This window comes from Saccopteryx bilineata, chromosome 1, assembly GCF_036850765.1.
Source record: "Saccopteryx bilineata isolate mSacBil1 chromosome 1, mSacBil1_pri_phased_curated, whole genome shotgun sequence".
Taxonomy (NCBI): Eukaryota; Metazoa; Chordata; class Mammalia; order Chiroptera; family Emballonuridae; genus Saccopteryx; species Saccopteryx bilineata.
The window spans coordinates 5,571,062-5,597,703 of NC_089490.1; the positions used below are offsets into that span (position 1 = coordinate 5,571,062).

At 47.9% G+C, this 26,642-nt stretch overlaps 1 protein-coding gene and 1 long non-coding RNA gene across 9 annotated transcripts in view; one reads left to right on the forward strand and one right to left on the reverse strand.

Annotated features, from left to right (window-relative positions):
• LOC136306132 (histone-lysine N-methyltransferase PRDM9-like) overlaps positions 1–26,164 on the forward strand; it is a 99,761-nt gene extending 73,597 nt beyond the window's left edge. The window contains exons 1-7 of one of the 6 annotated variants that reach the window (XM_066235898.1): positions 13,845–13,959; positions 14,099–14,206; positions 17,137–17,237; positions 17,639–17,910; positions 18,289–18,356; positions 20,232–20,425; positions 22,504–26,164. In XM_066235898.1, coding sequence (XP_066091995.1) covers positions 14,187–14,206; positions 17,137–17,237; positions 17,639–17,910; positions 18,289–18,356; positions 20,232–20,425; positions 22,504–24,131 — 2,283 coding nt within the window. In that variant the 5' untranslated portion in view covers positions 13,845–13,959; positions 14,099–14,186 and the 3' untranslated portion in view covers positions 24,132–26,164. The other 5 variants (XM_066243279.1, XM_066251573.1, XM_066250529.1 and 2 more) reach the window with 5 other exon arrangements.
• LOC136318687 (uncharacterized) lies at positions 857–13,794 on the reverse strand. Of its 3 annotated transcripts, XR_010728113.1 has the most exons (6): positions 13,450–13,794; positions 11,123–11,233; positions 7,886–8,059; positions 5,761–5,874; positions 1,102–1,294; positions 857–871 (listed from the first exon to the last, which is right to left on the reverse strand). It is a non-coding gene; the product is annotated as an uncharacterized lncRNA (long non-coding RNA). The 3 variants fall into 3 exon arrangements; XR_010728114.1 differs by lacking the exons at positions 857–871; positions 1,102–1,294; positions 5,761–5,874 and adding an exon at positions 9,661–9,785 and having other exon boundaries at positions 7,754–8,059; positions 13,450–13,786; XR_010728111.1 differs by lacking the exons at positions 857–871; positions 1,102–1,294; positions 5,761–5,874 and having other exon boundaries at positions 7,754–8,059; positions 13,450–13,710.
• Positions 26,165–26,642: the final 478 nt, after the last annotated feature.

Genomic DNA, 26,642 nt, shown 5'->3' on the forward strand with positions numbered 1-26,642 from the left:
AGCTGACAGTCATTCTTTTTCAAAGGGCTCCAGGCCATTTCTCTTTGGTTGGCAATGGTGTGGGCAGTTCCAGCCAAAGTTCCTGGACCTGGTTCCTCATGTGAGCTTCCCCCATTGCCAACTAACCTCACATTCTGACCATCTATGTTAGATAGGGGCGCTGCTATTCCTCTGGGTACTTCCTGCTGGTTAAGGGCATTGTGGGGAAGGGAGGTCAGAAGGTGGTGGCTCTGAGGGGAGTCATGTATATGGGTGTAGGAACATCTGTTTGACAGTGACTCGAGAAACTTCGTGGATGCAGTCATATAAAAATTTTAAAAAGAGGAGCAAACAGGAGTAATATGCTGATAACTAGAAGAGGACCTAGGATAGGGGCAGCCCAGGTGAGGATGGGTGGCTGCCACCAGGAGTTAAGCGGGTTGTAGGAGGTGAGGTCCTTGTGCAGTTTCTCTTGTAGACGGTGGAAGATCCCAATGTTTTCTTCCACTGTCAGTCTCATTGAACAGCATGGCTCCCTGCTTTAACTCACTCTGATGACAGGTTCCCAGTGGGAGGGATAGGAGTAACAGGAGGATCTGCAGGGCCCAATCTTGTGGTGAGCCAGAGAAGGGTGGGGCCCAGTGGTTCTGACTGTCAGCGGTCCTGTATGGGGGCAAGCTTGAGGCGAGAGATGTGGTACCAAGGTGTTTGCCCCAGGAGCTTGGCTGTGGTAGGAGTAGTCAGTATTACCGTATGGGGTCCCACCCATCTGGGCTGTAGGGAGCCAGGCTGGAGCTCCCTCAGAAGAACGCTGTCTCCTGGCTGCAGGGGGACTGCTGGGTGTGCTTCATCTGGACCCCCTATGAGAGGAAGGGTCCGAGCCATGTGTTCCCTGAGAAGGTGGCGAAGTAAAGACAGAAAGGGGAGGTAGGTGGCAAGAGGAGGGGGTTGACAGGTAAGTTGTGATTGATTAGGAATTGTCCACCATAAACCAGCTCAAAAGGGGTGAGTCCAGTGGGGTTTCACAGGGTTGCACTGATTCTGGTGAGTGCCAGGAAAGCCTGGTCTCGATGGGAAGTTTAGTTAGACTCTTCAGGATGCCATGAGCCCCTTCCACCTTACCCGATGATTGAGGGTGATAGGGTATGTGGAGCTTCCAGGTGATGTTGAGAGAGGTAGCATCATGCTGGACTATTTGGGCAGTTGTCTGACTGGATGGTAGTCGGCAATTCAAATTGCGAGATGATATGTTCAACAAGAATGGAGGCAACAGTGTCTGCCATCTCTCATGAGGTAGGAAAGGCTTCTATTCACCCTGAAAAGGTATCAACAAAAGTTAAGAGATAACAGAGTTTTTTGTGAGGGGGCATATGAGTGAGGTCAATTTGCCAATCCTGGCCTGGCATGTGTCCCCTCAGTTGATGAGTAGGGAAGTGGGGGCAAAGTCCCCCTTGTGTGGAGGTTTTGGAACAGATAGTGCATGCTGCGTGTACCTTTCCAATAGTGTGCTGGAGGCCTGGGAAGAAAAACAGTGGTTGCAAGAACCGATAGAGAGCTTTTGGCCCTATGTGTAAGGAACAGTGGATATCAGACAGGAGAGTTTCAGCCTGTCCTTTTGGTAAGGCAATTCTATCTGTGACAAATATCCATTCCTGGTTGCATACCTCCTTTCTGCGGAGGGTCTGTTCTTCCTCAGGAGTGTAGGAAAGTTTCAAGGAGGTGGAGAGACACATGAGATGAGTGGGGGTGGCTTCCCAGGAGGAGGTATTGAGCAGCTGCATCAGCCTGAGATTTCCCAAGGCCATTGGGTCCTGAGGTTTGATGGTCCCTACAATGTACCACAGCCACCTCAGTGGGAAGCTGTAATGCCTGCAAAAGTTTAGAAATGAGGGTAGCATTGATTATGGGAGAGCCCTTGGTAGTGAGAAAGCTCCTTTCCTTCCAGAGGGCAGAGTGGCTGTGGTTTATAAGAAAAGCATATTTAGAGTTAGTAGATATAGTAACACATTTCCCCTGAGCCAGAGTGAGTGCCCACGTGAGGGCCAATGACCGAGGGAGTAGGGCCTGACTAGAAAGGGGCTTAAGGACACAGCAGAGAAGGGAGGGGCCCCTGGTCAGCAGGGGAGGAGAAAGAGGGACTGGTATTTGCAGGTGAAGGAGAAACAGGATCCAGCGAAGGAAGTGGAAGAGCCGGAAAGGACAGAAGGAGTCATGCAGGAGGGAAGAGAGTTCCTCAGGGGAGTCAGCAAAGGAGGAAAGAACAGGATGTGGAGGGTTTAGCTGAGGTTTCTCTGGATAAAAGGACCTGCACTGTAGAGCAGCTGGCACAAAGATTAGGACGGGAGTGCAAATGCCAGAAGCCCTGAATGTAAGGGATCTCCAAACATTTCCCAGATTTTGGCAATAGTTAAATTGGTGAGGGTGTTAAAATCAAAAGTCCCTTCAGGAGGCCACCTGGTTCAATTATCCAGTGGGTTCTCTGGCCCGGCCACATCGGAGAAGAAAATTAGTTTCTTCTTCTTTAGAGAGGGAGATTCTGGATAAGGCACTCCAAAAGTGTTTTTGAGTCAGGTTTAGATTCCTGTGCCTCTATGGCCACCCTCAGTCTTGGAGTGGTCAGAGATGAGAATTGGCTTCCTGCAACACAAGCTCTGGCAACCAGATGGTTAGGTAGAGTGGGAGTATCCAGGACATCTTCACGAACACACACGCACTCGGAACGGATAAGAGGTCCCTGACGCAGCTGCGATTACAGACAGGGAGCCTCGGAGAAAAGAACTGAGGGGAGGCTGGAGGCAGGGGACTGACAGATATGTGAATTCCAACTGCCGTTTTGCTGTTCCACTTGGCTGCCTGACCCCACCCTTAATTACCAGACAATAACCCCTGCCATCTCATTCTTACAGGGACTTATTGCACAATGTGCCAAAGTGAGTGGGAGGTCAGAGGTCCTGGTTCTTTCTCAGGAGGGGAGGGGAGAGGAGCAGCCCCAGCGGGCATCAAGTTCCTCCCAGGTTTTAGCACCAAATGTAAGGTATTTTCCCCACCAAGGAAGAAAGAAGGGCGTAGCCACAAAGTGTGGAATAGAAGAGCTTTATTTATTAGAGCGCTTCCTGGACGAGGTCCTCTGGTCCGCAAGACTGGGACCAGAGAAATTACGTGGATTCCCTGGTGGGGGGGGTTGAAGGTAATTTATAGTGTTGGTAGGGTGGTCGGGTTGGTATGATGTAGCAAAATTTCTTTGCCTGAAAGACAGTCATTCTGTTTCAAAGGGCTCTGGGCCCTTTCTTTTTGGCGGGCATGGATGTGGGTGGTTCCAGCCAAAGTTCCCAGGCCTGATTCCTCACATGTCCTTCCCCCATTGCCAACCAACCTCACAGTGTCTTTCCTCTGGTGGTGATTGGTCTCAGTACTAATAAGTAGAATCTGCATAGCCCCCTCCACAGTAGTCTCAAAGAGGCTGCCAGCCCTGCTGTTAAGCAGGAGTGTCCCACTGCATGAGGAAGTCGAATTGGGGATCCCTGATCTATGTAAAGCTTGGGCTCTACTGGGACAGGGGAGCACTTCTCTAGGAAGCCAGCATCTCTAAGGAGGATGTGAACAAAAAAGGGGCCACATGCTGAACCTGACAAGCTCAGGGGAGACTTGCATAGCAGCCTTACAAACTCATAGACCTAAAATAACCACACAGGATGGTGTGAAATTAAAACTTTCTAACTAAAAGCAAGCAGTTTGTGGTGGGTAGTCATGTCTAGAGAGGTATTTTTCTCTAACAAAGGTCAAAGGCTTACTTTATGTGAGCCTGTCTGTTGTCTTTTGCATCTACAATAATGTACCTGATAATGGCATGGAGAAAACTCAGGTCCAAGGGGGCTTCTCAGGTGAGAGAGAATTCAGGCGAGAAGCAGGGTGCAGTGTTCAACCAGAGCCAGCAGTTTATTAAGCAAAGCTGAGCACTTGGCACAAGATACAAGTGGGCAACTCAGCTAGTCTGGGCACCACTATTTGTTGGGGTCTTAGAGATCATATACATTTTAACATTTTTTTTTTTGTATTTTTCTGAAGCTGGAAACAGGGAGAGACAGTCAGACAGACTCCCGCATGCGCCCGACTGGGATCCACCCGGCACGCCCACCAGGGGCGACGCTCTGCCCACCAGGGGGCGATGCTCTGCCCCTCAAGGAGCCATCCCCAGCGCTGCCCGGGCCATCTTTGCTCCAATGGAGCCTTGGCTGCGGGAGGGGAAGAGAGAGACAGAGAGGAAGGAGGGGGGGTGGAGAAGCAAATGGGCGCTTCTCCTATGTGCCCTGGCCGGGAATCGAACCCAGGTCCCCCGCACGCCAGGCCGACGCTCTACCGCTGAGCCAACCGGCCAGGGCCGAGATCATATACATTTTAACTGTAACTTCCAAGGTTGCCTTTCACTGATACTCTGACTAATGTACAGTATTTCAAGGCTGTTTGGACCTTTGGTGATTTTATTCTGGTAGACAGTGTGACCGCTGACCCCCCCCCCCCTTCAGTGGGTGAGATAAAACCCCCTCTGTTTCCCCTCCCCTTTTCCTCCCCTGATGCCTGTCTATCCTATCTAACAATAGCACCCCCTTTGAAATGTAAGGGTAATATTTTCCTGCAATCCTCAGAGCAAGCATATCAGCAAAGCAGAAGCCAGCCACCCACATTGTTGTTATTATCACGGTCCTTGTTAGCTATTTTATTCCTGTCCATGTAAAAGAAATTTCAGTATATACATTTTTACTTCTACTCAGTGCCACAGATTTCTCAGCTTTGCCTTCTGGTTCTTGGCTTCCCTAATCTGTCATTAATCAATTTCACATAACCCCCCTCCCCATTTTCTACTTCAAATCTGATGTACAAGATACAGGGCAAACCGCCATTTTTCCAGATCATTTTTTCAATCCGCTGAGACTTTGATTACCAGCAATTGTCGACAGTTTGGCTAAAATAAACTCATAAATATTTTATAGGTCTGGACGTTGCTTAAGTTGACAAGGGAGACCAGGGGGAGGGGGAAGGCTCCCTGCCCTCAGTAAACGTCTCCACGGAGGGGCCGCCCCTCCCTCCGTGGAAGGAGAGCCACTCTACAGAAGGGAGGGCCCCCTCCCTCGGAAGGTCACCAAATCAAAGGAGGGAGACCCTCTGCAGGGAGTTATCCCCTCTCCGGGGAGGAAGCTCCTGTCTAAGGCGAGGCTGGAGTTCCTTTCCAGGGACTGATCCCGCCACAGGGAGGTGTCCTGCCCTGGACGTCCCCGCCCCTCACTGTCTACCCTGCCCCGCGGTGCCCCACCTGCCTCTTCATCGCATCGCAGTCCACCCTGCCCCCGGCAGTTCTGTGCCAGGGGCAGGCCCGCCAGCACCACACCACGCTCCCGCCCCAGTCCTGCCCCACACCGTTGCGCCTCAGGCCTTCCGCCCCTCGCTGCCCCACCCACCCCTCGTTGTCCCGGCCCCCCGTGCGGTCCGCGCATCACCAGCCTGCACCACGTCCGCACCGCGCCGTCTCCCCCACTCCGTGTACAGCCGGAGCCCTGCCCCACGCATTGCGCCCAGCCAAGAGCCCCGCCCCGCACTGTCCATGCCCCTCGCAGTCCATGGCTCGCGTCGTTTCCGCCCCATGCCATGCCTAAAACAGAAGCATGCAAAGAAATTCAAAGTGAAGAAATGGTAACAGACACGTCCGTGATGCAGAAGTAGGTTGACAGTTTCTGGCTTCCTGCACCCAGATAGCAGCAGAGGAGATAACTTTCTGGCGACTCTTACCTAGCTGTTATTCTCAAGATGCACACGAGGTGGCAGCAGAGAAGTGCGCTTGGAACACATTTACCAGAGACCATACAGTGTGTTCTATGAAGCAAGTTGCAACAAACTTCAAACCTTTGAAATGATAGAAAGCATGTTTCTTGTCATTACACTTAATCTATAAATCAGTAATAGAAACTAACTAGAAAACCCTTACTTTTTTAAGTTAAGAAATTCACTCCTAAATAACCCCCCCTCAAAATCACAATTCAAGTTACAAAATACTTTAAAATTAATGAAAACAAAAGCTACATAAGAAAACCTATGGCAAAATGTAGTGATGAATACATTTTAGGGGGAAAAACCTTAAAATACACAGCCTTTCCACCCATACTAGGAACCAGGATAGTAAATTAAATCCAGAGAAAGTAAAAGAGAAAAATGTTCACAGAGACATCTGAAGAGTGTATACCATATTTCCCCATGTATAAGACATCTGTTTTGAAAAATTTGGGGTCTACAAACTGGATGCATCTTATACAGTGGTTGTAGCTTTTAACTTGCATTTCCCGCTTATTCACATTTGTTATCTTTTTCTCAAACTTTGGGCCCCCAAATTAAGGTGCATCTTATACAGGGAGGCATCTTATACATGGGAAAATATGGTACTTTACAACCTTACCAGTTTTTTTCCTCTTGGGGTGAGATTTTGAAAAACATAATTCATTCCTCTATACAATTTAAGCTTCAACAACAAAAAAAGCCATTATCATTTTTTTCTATTTTTAAAATTTTAATTATTAATGTTAGAGAGAGGTGTGGGGGGGAGACAGACAGACAGTAAGAAACATCAATCTGTTTCTGTATGTGCCCTGACCCAGGATCAAACCTATGACATTAGTGTATGGGTGTGATGCTCTAACTACTGAGCTCTCTGGTGAGAGCAAGCCATTGTCTTTTGGGGCGGGGGTGTAATAGAGAAAAGATGAGGTAATTAAAAATAACCTATCTGCTGTGGTGACAACACCAGAAGACTTTTCTTTGCTCTTGACAGTCAGGGGCATAAACACTATTTCTAATTGTTTAGCAGAAAGTGTCCCCTTTCTTAACATGCACTTTTTCTTGTGCTGTGGCAGCAGTCCAGACTGAGAGACCCCCTAAGCTGGGGGCATCCAGAATTTATCTGAGCCTGGGTCACTACTGACAAGCTAGGTTCTTTTGGTCACAGAACACCTCCCAGGGTATTTGTTTCATCACTTGTAAATTTTCTCAGTTTTATAGCTGAGAACACGCATTACTAAAGGACTGAAACTTAGGCCTCAGCTCTGCCTTCCGAGAAGCTGAGATATTGGACCTCACCACGATCAATCAAAACTGGGAGCAAATGCATTGCACTGCCAAATCCAGTGCTTGTCACAACTTATAATTATTTTATTTATATATATTTTTCATTCTGTCTACCCCATGACAGTATAGTATTCATAAAGACAGAAAGTGAGTCTGTCTCATTCACTATAGGCAACCATGTGTTGAGCACAGTGCCCAGCACATAACAGAAGTACTGAAAGGTATTTTCCACCAAGGAAGAAAGAGGAACATAGCCACCAAGTGTGGACAAGCAAAAGCTTTATTTAGAGTGCATCCCGGGTGCCTGACTTGTGGTGGCGCAGTGGATAAAGCGTTGACCTGAAAATGCTGAGGTTACCAGTTCGAAACCCTGGGCTTGCCTGGTCAAGGCACATATGGGAGTTGATGCTTCCAGCTCCTCCCCCCTTCTGTCTCTCCTCTCTCTCTCTCTCTCTCTCTCTCTGTCTCTCCCTCTCCTCTCTAAAATGAATAAATAAAAATTAAAAATAATAAAAATTTAGAGTGCATCCCGGGCAAGGTTCACTGGTCCAGGAGACAGGGGCCAGAGAAGTCAGGCAGCTTCCCATGGGGTGGTGGTGGTGGTAATTTATAGCATCGGTATGGTGGAGGCGGGTTGATATGACGTGGTGAAATTTCATTGGCTGACAGTCATTCTTTTTCAAAGTGCTCCTGGGCCCTTTCTTTTGGTGCACATGGGTGTGGGTGGTTCCAGCCAAAGTCCCAGAACTTGGTTCCTCCTGTGACCTTCCCCCATTGCCAACCGACCTCACATTTCGACCTTTTATGTTAGATAGGGGTGCTGCTATTCATCTGGCTACTTCCTGCTGGTTAGGGGTGTCGTGGGGAAGGGAGGTTGGAAGGTGGTGGCTCTGAGGGGAGTCGTGTATATGGGTGTAGCGGCATCTGGTTGACCATGACTCAGGAAACCTCGCTGATGTGGCCCAGTGAGGATCTAGGAAAAAGAGGAGCAACCATGAGTAATGTGCTGATAACTAGAAGAGGACCTAGGACAGGGGCAGCCCAGGTGAGGGTGGGTGGCTGCCACCAGGAGTTAAGTGAGTTGTAGAAGGAGAGATTCTTGTGCAGTTTCTCTTGCAGACGGTTGAGAATATTGATGTTTCCTTCCACCAGGCCAGTCACATTGATAGAGTAACAGCATTGCTCCCTGCTTTAACGCACTCTGAGGACAGGTTCCCTGTGTGACGAACAGGAGCAACAGGAGGATCTGCAGGGCCCAACCTTTTCATGAGCCGGAGACAGGTGGGGCCCAGTGGTTCTGACTGCCAGTGGTCCTGCATGGGGGCAAGCTTGAGGCGAGAGACATGATACCAAGGTGTTTGCCCCAGGAGCTTGGCTACAGTGGGAGTAGTCAGTATTACTGTTTGGGGTCCTGTCCACCTGGGCTTTAGGGAGCCAGGCTGGAGCTCCCTCAGAAGAACGCTGTCTCCTGGATGGAGGGGGACTGCTGGGTGTGCTTCATCTGGACCCCCTATGGGAGGATGTCTCCAGTCCATGTGTTCTCTGTAAAGATGGCAGAGTAAGGATAGAAAGGGGAGGTATATTGCAAGAATAGGGGGGTTGACGGGTAAGTTGTGATTGATTAGGAATGGTCTATAATAAACCAGTTCAAAGAGGTTGAGAATAAGAGGAGGGGGGCTCGTGGGGAGCCCAGCACCCATTTCCAGCCGAAAACGCCAGAGCCAGAGGCAGGACAGGGCCAGGCCTTCCTGCAAGAAGACCAGGGATATACTGTGGGGTCAGGAGCCCTGTAAACCTGGGTGGGGGCCAATGGCCGACAGAGGGTGACCTGACAGGGAAGGGGCTTAAGAACACAGCAGAGAGGGAGGGGCTCCTGGTCGGCAGGGGATGGGGCTTCCTGGAGGGAAGAGACCCGAAGAAGAGGTCTGCAGAGGGCCCAGAGAGGGGTCCTGAGAGAAGGGTGCCACCCAGGGTCAGACAGGAGAGGGAGAGAGCTGGGGGTCAGCACAGGAGGAAAGATAGGAGCGGAGCTTTCTCTGGCCAGAAGGACCTGCGCTGTAGAGCAGGCAGCACAGAGATTAGGATGGGAGTGCAAATACCAGGAGCCCTGAATGGAAGGGATCTCTGACCACTTCCCAGTTCTCTAGAAAGAGTTCAATAAATTGGTGAGGGTGTTCAAGTTGAAAGTCCCTTCAGGAGGCCACCTGTTTCAATTATCCAGTGGACTCTGCGGCCCGGCCACAGTGCAGAAGATGATCAGTTTCTTCTTCTTTAGGGAGAAATAAATGTTTGAGAGATTCTGGATAAAGCATCCCTGGGGTGTTTTTGAGTCAGGTTTAGATTTCTGGGCCCCCATGGCTGCCCTCAGCCTCGGGAGTGATCAGAGATGAGGATTGGTGTTCCACAACTCAATCTCTGGCCACATGACAGTCAGGTAGAGCAGAGTGTCCAGGACGTCTTCACGGCCACACATGCAGTGGGAACAGATAGGAGGTTCCTGAGGCAGCTGCGATTATGGACTGAGAATCTCAGAGGCAGAAAGAACTGAGGGGAGGCTCAAGGCAGGGGACTTACCGCACCACACGCCAAACTGGGTGGGAGGTTGGAGGTCCTGGTCTTCCAGGAAGAAAAGGGGAGAAGAGCAGCCCTCACAAGCTTCAAGCTCCTCCCAGGTTTTGGCACCAAATGTAAGGTATTTCCTGCCAGGAAGAAAGAGGGACGTAGCCACCAAGTGTGGATAAGCAAAAGCTTTATTTAGAGTGAATCCCAGGTGAGGGTCACTGGTCCGCGAGACAGGGGCCAGAAAGTCACACAGCTTCCCCCACTGGAGGGAAACTTATAGCATCGGAATGGTGGTGGCGGGTTGATATGACGTGGAGAGATTTCATTAGCTAACAGACAGCCGTTCTTTTACAAAGTGTTCCTGGGCCGTATTTTCGTGGTCATGGGTGTGGGTGGTTCCAGCCAAAGTCACAGGACCTGGTTCCTCATGAGACCTTCCCCCATTGCCAACCTACCTCACAAGTAAAAAAGTGTTTATTGGATAAGAGAATACTCATTTGTATATATATACAGATATACACAAATGACAGACAGACACACATGGACACAGAGATATGCTCATGTGCAATGCACATCTATGCACACAGATGTACACACACCCAATCTACCTGGGTACATATAGAGAAATATAATAGGTACACAGAGAATATGGGAAGAAAATGTCATAATATTAACAGTAAATACCTCTGTATGGAAAATTTGTTGTTTTGTTTTTCTTATACATTTTTCTAGCATTTCTGCAATAAGAATACACTTTTTATAATAAAAAAGCTGTTAAAATTCAATATATTTGTCAAATCAAAGGACATCATATTTTATAATAAATTAAGGAGATTTAAATAAAAAAAGTTAAAAAGACAGAAGTAAAAATAGTATAATGGGGCCTGACCTGTGGTGGCGCAGTGGATAAAGCATCGACAGGAAATGCTGAGGTCGCCAGTTGGAAACCCTGGGCTTGCCTGGTCAAGGCACATATGGGAGTTGATGCTTCCTGCTCCTCCCCACTTCTCTCTCTCTGTCTCTCCTCTCTCTCTCTCTCTCTCTCTCTCTCTCTCTCTCTCTCTCTCTCTCTCTGTGTGTCTCTCTCCTCTCTAAAATGAAAAAATAAATTTTTTTTAAAAAAATTAAAAAAAAATAGAATGGGAAGTCACTGACTGCAGGGACATGAGTTCCTAGCACAGGGCCTGGTATATGATGGGCACTTTTAAAGGCTTTATGAAAGCATGGCAGGAAGGAAAACAAGATGAAAAGAAGGGTGACAGAGAAATCTGGGGAGGGAAAGAGGAAGAAAGAAAGAAATAAGAGAAAAACAAATCATAGCTAGAGAGAAAAAATATGGTCAAGGAAAGAGAGAGATTCATCAGAATTATACACATTCACATTCTTTGAATCCCAAGTTTATAATAAAAGTTCTCAGCATTTACCAAGCATTCAGAAAATATTTTTAGGGTATTAAAAAATACATGGAACTTACTAGTTCCACAAAGTTGAATTTCTTGGACTCTTGAAATTCTTGGATTTGATAAACGTAATCAAGGAAGGACTCGAATAAACTGTGCCTCTCTTTGTCCACCTGCAGGTCTACCTGTAGAATGATATAGCAAATGTCACAAATTGGCACTGTCATTCACGCAAGTCAGTGCTTATGGAATGAACAGAATGCTGGAACTAGAGGAGAGTTTAGGCACCATGGTGTGATCTGATCCCTTTATTTTACAAATAGGGAACACGAAGCCAAGAGACAAGACTGTAAGACTTCCAGTTTCTGGTCCTACAAGTAAGAGGCTTGGAAGTTATCGTGCCCATCCTCACAGGAGAAAAAGACTAAACAAGGTGAAAATAAACTACTCCTCCTGGATCCAACAACTAATTGAAGTCAGAGGGAAAACCAATGTCTCAAAAATTGTATACACATTCGAATATGAGGAATAAGAGCGTATCAGAGCAGAAGCCTGTTGCTGCAACCAACATGAGACTTTATTTAAGAACTCTCCAGTGGGTCCAAGATGGTGGCACATGTGGACGCTGGGCTTGCACCCTCCCCAAAACCCATCCAATGTACCCCTTTACTTAGAACAATTCCTCCTAAGATACAACTGAGAAACAAACAGCTTCTCTATAACAAGTGAAAAAGACAGAAAGAGAGGAAGCGAGAGAGAGAAAGAAAGAGAGAGAGAGAATAGAGAAGGCTGAGGAACCATGAGAGCTCTGCAGGAGGTGAAGGATCAGCTCAGGACCAAAGAGACCAGTGAGCGCCACTGTTTACATCTCTCGGGCATGTGGATAGAAGATGGGAGCTCCATTCAGGCTCTACGGACACCTGCAGGGCACTGCAGCACACCCCCAGCCACCCCTCCTGGAGCTAAATACAACAGAATCATGAGGGCAGCGTAGCTTGTGTAAAGAGAGCTCCTTTTCCCAGGTATCGACCCAGCAGGTAGGTATGGCAGGGTGACACTTCACCCACTGAGCTGCATGTGCATGTGGGGCTCCCCCACCTAGAGAGAGTGCAGAGATAGCAAACACTCTGGTACCAGCTGCAGGACTATTCCACACAGAGAAAATGCAGAGATAGTGGGTCACTACTGGCATTACCCCTCCTGGAAAATGGGGAGCCAGCAAATGGGCTATGGTCTGCACACTGGACTGCTTGATCAGAGAAAGTGCAGAGATTGGGAGGCACTGCTGTACGCACTGGTTGGGCAGCTCTACCCAAAGAAAGCACAAAGCAAGCAAAACCTTGTGGCCCAGTGAGGAGTGAGGGGGGCAATGCTGTGCATGTGCACAGGGCTGCCAAGCCCCGAGAAGGTGAAGAATGAACAAATTAAGGCTGTGTGTGCACCCAGGCTACCCCACCAGGACAAAGGGTGGATCTAATGGGGGGTGAGATACAAGAAAGCAACCAGGTAACCCAGCGCAGACCATGCTCTGACAACGGATAATTAAAACAGGACACACAAGCACACACCACGCAGCCCCTTTTACACCTGGCAGCCCTGTCCAGATTAAAAGACAAGGAGGCTCACACACCCCAGGCGGCCCATTCAGAACCCACTCCTTCAGGTCAGGTGACAGGACAGGCACTGCATGCACCTCCCCCCAACTACAACTTGCAGGCTGAAACTGTTCAACACACAATGTAACAAAGACAACATGTTCAAGACTGGGCGAGATGACTATTCCATTCAACTCAAAGGAACAAAAACAGAAAGTCAAACAAAATGGGGAGACATAAGAATATACCCCCAAATCAGGAGTAGTCAACCTTTTTATACCTACCGCCCACTTTTGTATCTCTGTTAGTAGCAAAATTTTCTAACTGCCCACTGGTTCCACAGTAATGGTGATTTATAAAGTAGGAAAGTACTTTACTTTATGAAATGTATAAAGCAGAGTTACAGCAAGTTAAAGCATATAATAATAATTACTTACCAAGTACTTTATGTTGGATTTTTGCTAAGTTTGGCAGAATAAATCTTTATAAAACAACTTACTATACTTAAAACTATGTCATCACAGCGCCGTTTGGTTGCTCCGCTACCGCCCACTAGGAAAGCTGGAACGCCCACTAGTGGGAGGTAGGGACCAGGTTGACTACCACTGCCCCAAATGAAGGAACAAGAAAAAAACTCCAGAGAAATATCCTAATGAAATGGAGATGAGTAATAGAACAGATAACAAACTCAAAGCAAACAGTCATAACGATGTTCAATAAACTTGAGAGTAGAATAGAGGAACTCAAGAGAGTGCTTGAACAACAAGGAAATGTAATAAGCTCATCCGGCGGGAGCGCGTACTCACCAGCTTGAGCGTGGGATCATAGACATGACCCAGTGGGCTCCGGTTGAGCCCAAAGGTCGCTGGCTTAAAGCCCAAGTGGCTGGCTTGACAAGGGGGTCACTGACTTGGCTGGAGTCCCCGGCCTGGCCCGTCCTTGCAACCCGGGGGCTGGCCCCACCTATCCCCTCTTGGGAAGCCCCAAGGCGAATGCGCGCCCCTGGGCCAAGCAGTGAGAATGAGCGCCATCTCCCACGCAGGCATGTCGGGGCCGCTGGAGCACAGAGAGGACAAGAGCCAGCGGGGCGGCGCAAAGGGCGCAGCGGGATAGGGGCAGCCTGGACCCAGCGGGCGAGGGGCGGTTCCTACGGCCACTGCGCGGGGTCACGTGGCCGCATCTTCCCACCCCCAGACCCCCGCGCACTCGGGAACATCCGCGACTACTTCTTCCGGGAGGAGTGGCCGCCATGGGCGACTAGGGGATGACGCGATGCCGCAACGTGGAGAGGAATCCGGACGTGCTGCTGCGCACAGGTGACGGGGCGCGGGAACCCGGCGGGGATGGGGGTGCGGGAACCGGGCGGGGACCGCGGGCGGCACAGGGGGCAGCTGAGTGTCGGGGCTGCTCCTCCAAGCGCTTCACTTTGCGGACCACGATTTTGTTTCTCCCCAGGCCTCGGAGCACCTCTGACCGCTTTCCTGGTTCACCGCCAGCAGGCCACCAGACCCCCGGCGGAGGACACTGAGGACTCGCATCAAGAATGGACTCGGAGGCAGTGAGGTGAGGGGCCACAGGCACGGCGCTGCCCTTTAGAAACCCACCCGGGGTCAGGTCCCCGGCGTGTCAACAGCTAACGAGGGACAGAGCTTGCGTTTAACAAACAAGCGAGATGCAAACAGTGCCTTGTGCAGTAAGGGGCGATTTGCTACACTGCTTCCATATGTAAATAATTGCACGTATTTATAGATGTGTTAATGAGCAAGAACAGTATAAAAGCACTTAAGAAACAACTCATTCAGAACACTTGTCATCACAAGAGGAGTAGGAAGATCTGGCCGGTGAGCAGTGCTCCAAAACTGGGCTGTCTGGCAGCCCTGGCCTCATTGCAGACAGGAAAGGATTAATTGTGATTAAGGCAGCTGGGGTTGTGGGCCAGGGTAGGGACAATTGTATCAGGCCCTGTGTCAGCCATCTCTTCAGTGTGTCTGGTTTCATGAGGGTGTGGTCAGTAAGGTCCTTCCGCTTTCATGGGTCTAGCACTGAAACACAGCTGAAGACCAGATGTGATCTCTAACTTGAGCCAAGTGGTTTCTGTGGTCCACAGACCTGAGGTTGTGTTCCCAAGACTGTTTGGTGCTGACCAGACTCTGATGATTAAGGAAGGGCAAGGACGGTTATATGTGTAAAGGTGAAAGGATAAGAAGGAAAGGAGGCAAGGTGGTCACTGTACCATTAGACTGGACAAGGCCACTCTGAAACAAGAAGACAGAAAGGAGCCCTGGCCAAGTTGCATAATTCATTAGAGAGTCATCCCCATACACCAAGGTTGTGGGTTTGATGTCCAGTCAGGGCCCATATAATAATCAACCACTGAAGCCTGACCAGGTGGTAGCACAGAGGATAGAGCATCAACCTGGGATGATGAAGACCCAAGTTCCAAACCCCAAGGTTGTGGCTTAAGGATGGGTTCACCAGCTAGCTTGAGTGCGGGGTTGCTGGCTTGAGCGTGAAATCGTGGACGTGACCCCATGGTCACTGGCTTGAGCCCAAGGTTGCAGGTTTGAGCATGAGGTCACTGGCTGAGCTAGAGTCCCCTGGTCAAGGCACGTATGAGAAAGCAATCAATGAACAACCAAGGTGCTGCAGCTATAAGTTGATGCTAATCATCCTTCTCCCTTCCTGTCTGTCTGCCTCTCTAGCTAAAAACAAAGAAAAGAAAAAAGAGAGAATAATCAACTACTAATTGCATAAATGAGTGCAACAACAAATTAATGTTTCTCTCTCACTCTCTTCCCTCCTCTCTCTCTAAAGTCAATAAAAATATTTAATTTATTGATTTCAGAGAGAAGAGTGAGAGAGAGAGAAAGAAAGAAGGAGGAGGCAAAGAGGAGCAGAAAGCATCAACTTGTAGTAGTTGCTTCTTGTATGTGCCTTGACCAGGCAAGCCTGGGGTTACAAACTGGTGACTTTAGTGTTCAAGGTCACTGCTGTATCCACTGTGCCATCACAGGCTAGGCAAATTTTTTTTAAAAATTTTTAAAAAGAAGACAGAAAGGAGAAAGTATTATGTTAAAGAAATGGACTTTCTGCCCAGTTAAGTGACCTTTACTATATTTTTGACATAAATAGCCAATTTTTTCCTTTTTCTTTTTTATTTTAGTGAGAGATAGAGAGAGAAGGAGGGACAGACAGGGACAGACTGGCTCAAACAGAGTGAGATGAGAAGCATCAATTCTTCATTGCAGCTCCTTAGTTGTTCATTGATTGCTTTCTCATATGTGCCTTGACTGGGGGGCTACAGCAGAGTGAGTGACCCCTTGCTCAAGCCAGCTACCTTGGACTGGGCCAGCAACCACGGGTCATGCCTATGATCCCACACTCAAGCCGGCAATCCTGTGCTCAAGCTGGTGAGCCTGCACAAAAGCCATATTAGCCTGCACTGAAGCCGGCAGCCTCGGGGTTTCAAACCTGGGTCCTCAGCATCACAGTCCATTCTGGAGAAGCAAGACCCTGTGGACAACACTCTAGGTGAAAATTGGGTAAGAGAAAATCATTTGTAGATTTCAGTTCCTCTGAGTCCTCTAGAAAGGCTAATAAGTATGGCCTAGGTATGTGGGGTGGACTTTGGATAGTCCTGGATTTAAGCTCTACTAAACTGAGAGTGAATTAGCACTGGAGCTTTGGGCAAATCTTACAGATTCTCTGAGCTCTTGAATGCTAATGTGTAAGGTGAAGATACGTGCATATATTCTTTGACAGTATTCAATTTATTTTTTTGTGTATGTATTTATTTTTTAGGTAAGACAAGGGGAGATAGTGAGGCTGACTCCCATATGCACTCTTACCAAGATCTACCCGGAAACCCCAATTCTCAAGTACTGAGCTGTTTCTTAGCACCTCAGGATGATGTGCTCCAGCTAACTGAGCCGTCCTCAGTGCCCAGGGCCAATGCTAGAACCAATTGAGCCACTGGCTGCAGGAAAAGAAGGGAGAGAGAGAGGTAGACAAGGAGATGGTCACTTCTCCTAAGTACCCTGATTGGAACCAAAGCTGAAACATACACTAGGCCAATGCTCTATCCAGTGAGCCACTGGCTAGGGCATAAATTCAATGTAAAAGCACTGACACCAGTTGTCCAATAAATACATCTCTGATAATAGTGACCATACGCTGTTGGTGTTGTATACATGGCCTTTCCTCAATACCTTACATATACTGTGCCCTTAATAAATATTTTATGAATAACTAAATGTTGGTAAGTTATACCTCATAATGGGAAGATCTAGAAACAAAAATTGAATTGGCCATCTGTAGTCAGTGTACAGGATTACTATTATAGAGGCTCTCTGAGCCCATAGTTGACAAAAATATATATATACCAGAGTATATAGAAGGACAGGTGATAATTAATGGGAGGAGATTCTGCATTTTCTGACAAAATAGGGACTAACACTGCAGACTCCACCAAACCTCACTCTTCTCCAACTTAGAACCAGTAGAAAGGAGACTGAAGTAAAGATCTATAACCTACGAGAAAGAAAAGGCCATGTGTACCAAGAGGTCAGCGAGCCCCAGGATGATGACTACCTCTGTAAGTGACCCTCAAAAAGCATGTTATCTCTTTATGCAATAATTTCATCTGGTCATTTGGCCCTTAGAGCATTCCGTTCCCCTAAGGATCTGCACTACAGAATTGAGGCTCAATGATGTGAGTGCCTGTGCTCTCTCTGAAGTTCTATATGTCCAGGAACATGCACTATACCAGGTGTCCCCAAACCAAGGCCCATGGGCCGCATGCAGCCCTCTGAGGCCATTTATCCGGCCCCCCACTGCACTTCTGGAAGGGGCACCTCTTTTATTGGTGGTCAGTGAGAGGAGCACTGTATGTGGTGGCCCTCCAACAGTCTGTGGGACAGTGAACTGGCCCCCTGTATAAAAAGTTTGGGGACCCCTGCATATACCTTCCCTAATTTCTATTGCTCTCACCCCCAGATTGTGAGAAGTGTCAGAACTTCTTCATCGACAGTTGTGATGTGCATGGGCCCCCTACATTTGTAAAAGACAGCGCAGTGGATAAGGGGAATCCGAACCACGCAGCCCTCACTCTGCCCCCTGGGTTGAGAATCAGAGCATCGGGCATCCCTGAGGCTGGTCTTGGAGTGTGGAACGAGGCATCTGCTCTGCCAGTGGGTCTGCACTTTGGCCCTTATGAGGGCCAGGTCACAGAAGATGAAGAGGCAGGCAACAATGGATACTCCTGGCAGGTGAGAAGTATTTACTTCTTTTCCTGTCTTGTGGCTTCCCACATCCCTCCCATGGCTTGGTGGGACCTGCCCTTCTACATGCTAGGACATGGATGGAGACAATCTGGTTAGCTCTGGGTACTGACTGGACATTGCAGACATGGAGCTCCTGTTGAGAATCGCAGGTTAAGTGGGAGCAAAATGGTACAGATACAAAGGAATGCCTCCTCCCAGCCCTGAGTGGACAGGTCAACTCAGATGTAATGAGTAAAGAGAGTATCATGTGGTCATGAGTGGCAATGCATGCAAACTGAAAGAGCTTTGTTGACAGTAGAGTAAAATAATTCTTCTATTACCTCCACATCTATAAAAAGCCTTTATATTTTCTTCCTAAAACAGATCACCAAAGGGAGAAACTGCCATGAGTATGTGGATGGGAAGGATGAATCCTGGGCCAACTGGATGAGGTAAGGCCAAGAAGTTTCTGGGAGTCACAGAGAACACTCATCCCTCTCAGGCCCATACATCTTTCCTTCTCATCATGCCTCCCTCAGTGGTCTCCCTCAATCCTCTGTTCCTCTTTTTCTCCATTCAGTGCTCTGTCAAAGCAAGAGGTATTTAGTGGAAAAAGGAGACAAAAATATAGTATATGCCCTCAAAATATAATTCTCTATGCTGGACAAAATTTAGGCACTGGAAAAAAATTTTGATAACCTGGATTACACTTTAATTGATCTAATGAACATTATTTTAGCAAGTCCTTACTATATTCCAGTTTAGAGGAAGATATTCAGTACTTAGATCATATGGAGATCATCTTCTTATGGAGGACTAATTGGAGAAAGAGTGAAACAATTGCTTTTAGAAATGTTTAACTATAATTTTTCTATTTTTGTTTGTTTGTTTGTTTTGTATTTTTCTGAAGCTGGAAACGGGGAAAGACAGACAGACTCCCGCATGCGCCCGAATGGGATCCACCCGGCACGCCCACCAGGGGGCGATGCTCTGCCCCTCCGGGGCGTTGCTCTGCCGCAACCAGAGCCACTCTAGCACCTGGGGCAGAGGCCAAGGAGCCATCCCCAGTGCCCGGGCCATCTTATGCTCCAATGGAACCTTGGCTGCGGGAGGGGAAGAGAGAGAGAGGAAGGAGGGGGTGGGGGTGGAGAAGCAAATGTGCGCTTCTCTTATGTGCCCTGGCCGGGAATCGAACCCGGGTCCCCTGCACGCCAGGCCGACGCTCTACCGCTGAGCCAACCGGCCAGGGCCAATTTTTCTATTTTTTGAGAAGTGCACAGTGCCAGGATACCTAAACCAAGGATAGCCTAGAACTGTGAGGAAAGCAAATGATCCCAGCCTCACTTCTAACTAGAACTGAGTTCTGAAGCCTGAAGAGCAATGATCATGGGCCACTTCCCTGAGGGGCTCTTTTATCAGAGGCTACAGAATGTGAATAAGCTATTATTGTTCTTTATGATTTTGCTAAGACAAAGAGACCTCCAAGCCCTGATCAGTTGGCTCAGTGGTAGAGCATCAGCCCAATCATGGAAGTCCACGGTTTGATTCCCAACCAAGGCACAGAGAAGTGCTCATCCATTCTCCACCCCTCCCCCTCTCCTTCCTCTTTGTCTCTCTCTTCCCTTCCCGCAGCCAAGGCTCCATTGGAGCAAAGTAGGCCCCAGCACTGAGGACAGCTCCATGGCTTTCACCTCAGGCAATAGAATGGCTCCAGTTGCAGCGGAGCAACGCCTCAGATGGGCAGAGCATCGCCCCAGGTGGGCATGTTGGGTGGATCCCAGTCGGGCACATGTGGGAGTGTGTCTGTCTGCCTGCCTCCCCACTTCTAATTCGGTAGGGCAGGGAGACCTCCAGGTTTTTATGGGAACCTGCGTGTGGCATCAAATGCTACCTAAATAAAATGTGAGAATGGAGAAAGGCCTCTCAAAAAAAAGATGAACTTGCGTTGAGTATTGAATGATGTGAACTAATCTAGACACAGAGTCCAACATCAAGTAGCAAGTTCTGTGATGTAAAACAGGAACTGAGTTAATTTAGAGAAGCTAGAGGTCACTGGGTTTTATGGCCAATCAGGGTGGAGGTTACGTCTGGACTTGGCTTTGGAAAATGGTATTAGGCAGGATGAGCATCGTAAGGACGTGGAGATAAGAAGTCATATGACATTGTGACAGGCTCAGACATTGAACAGAAGGTTCTCCGGGAACACTGTGGGAGTGGGTGACATCAGAGCCTGAGTGTCAGGTGCAGAGCTGGACATGGATCTGAGAGGTAGTAGGAACTCATCGCCTGTGGGTTTCTTTTCTTTCACCTGCCTCCCTCAATCCCAGGTATGTGAACTATGCCCAGGATGATGAAGAGCAGAACCTGGTGGCCTTTCAGTATTGCAAGCATATTTTCTACCGAACCTGCCAGGTCATCAGGCCAGACTCTGAGCTGCTGGTCGGGTACAGTGACAAATATGGCCAGAAGCTGGGCATCAAGTGTGGCAGCAAGAGGAAGAGAGAGCTCGCAGCAGCTAGAGGTGAGCACAACCGTTCTTCAAAATGGAAAGAGAAGAGAGAACTCACCTTAGAAATGTTCATGGTACACTCTAAAGTCAGCAAGATTTCGAATCACATGCTTCAGAAATTAAGAAATCATTTCATATGTCTTTGATTCTTAGGAAAAATCATTATATTTCTTATTTTTGATTTAATTTTTTTCAGTGAGAGGAGGGGAGATAGACAGATTACTTCATGTGCCCCGACCAGGATCCACCCAGCAATCCTAGTCTGAGGTCCACGCTCAGGCTAGCTGAGCTATACTCAGTTCCTGAGGTCAACACTTGAACCAACTGAGCTATCGAGCTGATGCTCAAACCAATGGAGCCCCTGGTTGTGAGAGGGGAAGAGAGAGAGAAACAGGCAGAGGTAGGGGAAGAGAAGCAGATAGTCGCTTTTTACGTGTGCCCTGACCGGGGATCGAACCTGGAATGTCCACGTGACGGCCAACACTCTGTCCACTGGGAAAACGGGCCAGGGCCTGTTTTCTAGGGCCACCTTGTCTAGCATACAAGGTAAGAGCAGAGGTCGGATAGATGCCCAGCAGCCTGGAAATGCAGTGCTGTGATCCAAGCTGAGACACCGGGGACCTTCCTGAGTGAGGTGGGACAATGGTCCTGTTCTCAGCTATAGGGTGGCTAATTCTCTAAGATTTGCACGGTTAATTTTTAGAGAATACACTTCAGTGGGGAATCCTCTCTGAGATTACTTCATCTCCAAGTGAGAGAGGATGGTGGATTAGCTGGAGAGGGATGGGAAGCAGGCATGTAAAAAGTAGGGTGGGGGCTCTGGCTGGTTGGCTAAGTTGGTTAGAGCAGGGGTCCCCAAACTTTTTACACAGGGGGCCAGTTCACTGTCCCTTAGACTGTTGTAGGCCTGGAGTATAAAAAAAACTATGAACAAATCCCTGTTCACACTGCACATATCTTATTTTAAAATAAAAAAACAAAACAGGAACAAATACAATATTTAAAATAAAGAACAAGTAAATTTAAATCAACAAACTGACCAGTATTTCAATGGGAACTATGGGCCTGCTTTTCGCTAATGAGATGGTGGTGCCCCTTTCGGAAGTGCGGCAGGGGCCGGATAAATGGCTTCAGAGAGCCACAGTTTTGGGACCCCTGGGTTAGAGCATCATTTTGTAATGCCAAGGTTCAGCCCGGGTCAGGGCACATACGAGAAATGACCAATGACTGCATGTCTAGGTAGAACAGCGGTTCTCAACCTGTGGGTCGCGACCCCGGCGGGGTCACCTAAAGCCATCGGAAAATACATAATGCATATCAGGTATTTACATTCTGAATCATAACTGTAGCAAAATTACAGTTATGAAGTAGCCACCAAAATTACTTTTTGGTTTGGGGTCACTGCAACATGAGGAACTGTATTGCATTAGAAAGGTTGAGAACCACTGAGGTAGAACAATGAATAAATGCCTCTATCTCTATTTCTCTTTCTTCTTCTTTTTTCTCCTCCTCCTCTTCCTCTTCTTCTTTTCATCTTCCTCTTCCTCTCTTTGTCTCTCTAAAATCAATCCATTTTTAAAAAGTATGGTTGGGGAAATATTTTGATACAGCGTTTCCCACTGTATATGAAATGCACTGACACGGAATAAAATCAAGCATGAATATTTGATGTGAGATTTGAGGAGGGACATATTTTTAGTTTGTCATCTGTGGGGACCTCTGAGGGAAGGAATTCCTAGTTGGAGCCAGTGGTCTTTATAAGAAACTCTGTTAAAAGCTACGTGTATATAGGAAAGGTCAGCATTGTCCCACCAATACAAGGGGTGAAACAGCCCCTGATGATACTCACAGTCCCTCATCTGGCAATGCATAGAAAGGACCCTTGATATGGGCTTTCTGGATTCCTAAAGAAGATACAGGACACAAAAATGAAAAGAGAAAACAGACTGTAAAGAAACACTTTGTGGAAGACAGAGATTACACTGTCAACCCCATAAGAGTGACTCATGGGACAGGTCTTAACAGTAGACAAAACATATGACCCAGGCAGCCTTGTCAACATCTGTCCTGACCAAAATTTTCTCTTTCAGCAGAACCACAGCCAGAGATACAGCTATCTCCCTCCTGCTCTCTGGCCTTCTCCAGTCAGAAATTCCTCAGCCAACGTGTAGGACGCAATCACCCCTCTGATATTCTTCCAGGAACACCTGCAAGAAAACACCTCCAATCAGAGGATCCCTGCCCAGAGGATCCAAATCAGCAGCAGCACCATACTGATACACACAGCTGGGATGACAAAGCTGAAGGTCAAAAGGTCAAAGAACAGTCCAAACATTTGCTTAAAAGGACCAGGCCAAGGAAGATTTCAAGGGCCTTTTTCAAACATCCCAAAGGATACATGAGGAGCTCTAGTGAGCAAGAGAGAATGCTGCAGGAAGCACCCAGCAGAGGCCAGAAAGTGAATTCAGTGGACACAGAAAAACTGTTTATGAGAGTAGGAATTTCAAGAATTGTAGCTGTCAAGTATGGAGAGTGTGGGCAAGGCTCTGATGATGAATCACATCTCCTCAGACACCAGAAGACACACTCAGGGGAGAAACCCTATGTTTGCAGGGAGTGTAAGCGAGGCTTTACAAAGAAGTCAGATCTCCTCAGACACCAGAGGACACACTCAGGGGAGAAGCCCTATGTTTGCAGGGAGTGTAAGCGAGGATTTTCACAGAAGTCACATCTCCTTAGACACCAGAGAACACACTCAGGGGAGAAGCCCTATGTTTGCAGGGTGTGTGAGCGACGCTTTTCACTGAAGTCACATCTCCTCAGACACCAGAGAACACACTCAGGAGAGAAGCCTTATGTTTGCGGGGAGTGTGAGCAAGGATTTTCAGAGAAATCAACTCTCCTGAGACACCAGAGAACACACTCAGGGGAGAAGCCATATGTGTGCAGGGATTGTGATCGAGGCTTTGTACAAAAGTCAGATCTCCTAATACACCAGAGGACACATTCAGGTGAAAAACCCTATGTTTGCAGGGAGTGTGAGCGAGGCTTTACACAAAAGTCACATCTCCTCACACACCAGAGAACACACTCAGGGGAGAAGCCCTATGTTTGCAGTGAGTGTGAGCGAGCCTTTTCAAAGAAGTCACATCTCTTCACACACCAGAGAACACACTCGGGGGAGAAGCCCTATGTTTGCAGAGAGTGTGATCGAGGCTTTACACAGAAGTCAAATCTCCTCAGACACCAGAGGACACACTCAGAAGAGAAGCCCTATGTTTGCAGGGAGTGTGAGCGAGGCTTTTCACAGAAGTCACATCTCCTCACACACCAGAGAACACACTCAGGGGAGAAGCCCTATGTTTGCAGAGAGTGTGATCGAGGCTTTACACAGAAGTCACATCTCCTCACACACCAGAGAACACACTCAGGGGAGAAGCCCTATGTTAGCAAGGAGTGTGAGGAAGGCTTTTCATTGAAATCAACTCACCTCAGACACCAGAGAAAATACTTGGGGAAGAAGCCCTATGTTTGCAGAGAGTGTGAGCTACGCTTTACACGGAAGTCGGATCTCCCCATATACCGGAGGACACACTCAAGGGAGAAGCCTTATGTTTGCAATGAGTGTGAGCAAGGATTTACACGAAAATCAGTTCTCCTCAGACACCAGAGGACACACTCAAGGGAGAAGCCCTGTATTAGCGATGAGGGTGAGTGAGTTATTAGTATTACATTGCATCTCCACAGCCGTAGCTGTTACAAAAGTCATATCCCAGCTCTGAGGGGACTTCAGAGTAAGTCTACTGACCCCTTACCCTCCTAAGACTGTAATTAGTACAGACGTAACTAGTTAAACAAGTTCTTCACTTTCATGACAAGAGATGAGCTTGACAAACAGTTCCTCAAGTGCTATGGGAATGTCAACACCAATATCTTCGATGACCTCTTGGCCTTTTGTTCTAATAAATCTTATCACCATAAAACTATGGCGCCGACATACCTCATACCCCCCTCCCCATCACTAGAAGCAGAGAGTTCCAGGAGGGCCACAGGGAAGTCACAGTCAAGCACAGAAGCTCAACCCCTGGAAACGTGGAGGTCTGGAGTCAATCTACTTAGGTTACTGCCCAGGGAGAGGGATTTCCTTGACTCCCGGGAAGTGGAGTCTTCTCTCCTAGTAGGCTCACCACCCTCCTCCCTTGGCTTCTCTTGGTTCCTGTCCTGGTTTTCTCTGACCTCTGTAGTCTCAGTGGTGAAAACCAGGGAGGAATATGTGCATGTCCATGTGCCTGGCTCAGTCTGGGCACCTGGTCTCCCTCTCTCCTCACTGCCCTTTCAGGGTGAGAATTTCATGGTATACACCACATGAATTCCAGATCATTGCATAGTGGGTTTGAATTTCAGCTCTGCCCTCACCAGCTGTGCAACCTAAGGCAAGATTCTCTATTTCTCTCTGCCTGTTTTTTAATCTATAAGAATGGTGCCTGATCAGACAGTCGTGCAGTGCATAGAGCATTGGACTGGGATGAGAGGACCCAGGTTCAAAACCCCAAGATCACTGGCTTGAGCACAGCCCCACCAGCTTGAGTGCAAGGTTGCCGGCTTGAGCATGGAATCATAGACACGACCCCATGGTTACTGGCTTGAAGCCCAAGGTTGCTGGCTTGAGCAAGGGGTCACTTGCTCTGATGTACCTTCCTGGTCAAGGCACATGTGAGAGAGCAATCAGTGGACAATTAAGGTGCCTGAACAAAGAATTGATGCTTCTCATCTCACTTACTTTCTTTCTGTCACTATCTGTTCCTCTCTCTGTCTCTCTCACACACACAAAAAAAACAATTGCTTCTCTATCTCCACACTCTTAACATGAATAAAATAAATAAACATAGAGACTGGACTCGCCTGATCAAGGCATATATGGAAGATGATGCTTTCTGCTCCTCCCCCTTCTCTCATATTTCTCTCTATTTCTTTCTACTCTCCAAAATAAATTTTAAAAAGAAAGAAAGAAAATAGAAATTGCTACACTGTCAGTCTGCAGGATTGGAGATCTTCATTCCAAATGTTTGGAGTCATTTTGGCTCAGATAAACTCCTCATAAACTCCCAGTTTTCATGTTTCTTATTTCAACAAGACCAAGTACCTAACCTTGTAAAAATAAGCTCTGCCTGATATATTGTTAGGAAATGGCCAATTCAGACTACTACAGTATGGCACTCACATTTGTTAGAACTGCTGAACTCCAAATATGACAGTACTGTACCAATGTTCTCATGCATTATTTCTTAGATATCCCCTAACTGAGGATTGAGCCTATGGCCTTGGTGTATCAGAATAACGCTCTAAGTAACTAAGTTTCCCAGCAGGGCATAACCATGGGTTTCATCCAACTCTCTCATTTAGGGATAGAAAATACTTTCAGAACCAATAGATTACCACAAAGATAGAAAATCAGTAGAGATAGAAAACTTACTTAACATAAGCAGGTAAGTGAATCCTCTTAGGAAGGATGGGCAGGTCCCCTCTTCACTGAGGAGGAAAAAACAAGAATGCAAGGGAAGGGAGCCTGTAGGGGTAACTGAGTATCCAGTTCTAGATTAAGTATTTTCTATTGTTCTCTGAAAGGGTGCCTGGGGCCACTTGCTACACAGAGCAAAGAAGATAGAACTCATCTGAAAACCTCTTCCCCTTTTCTCAAAAGCTTTTAAGAAACAATGTTTACATACCTTAATTAAAAATTCCAACATTTATCCTCTTTTTTTTTTTTTTTTTTTTCATTTTTCCAAAGCTGGAAACGGGGAGGCAGTCAGACAGACTCCCGCATGCGCCCAACTGGGATCCACCCGGCATGCCCACCAGGGGGCGATGTTCTGCCTCTCTGGGGCGACACTCTGTTGCAAACAGAGCTATTATAGCGCCTGAGGCAGAGGCCACAGAGCCATTCCCAGCGCCCGGGCCAACCTTGCTCCAATGGAGCCTTGGCTGCGGGAGGGGAAGAGAGAGACAGAAAGAAGGGAGAGGGGGAGGGATGGAGAAGCAGATGGGTGCTTCTCCTGTGTGCCCTGGCCGGGAATCGAACCCGGGACTCCTGCACACCAGGCCGATGCTCTACCGCTGAGCCAACCGGCCAGGGCCCCAACACTTATCCTCTTATTGCACCTAAATCCACACTCCCATTCTGGAGTCATGAGGGTGACATGTTCCTCTAGACAAAGGGATCAGGAGCCCC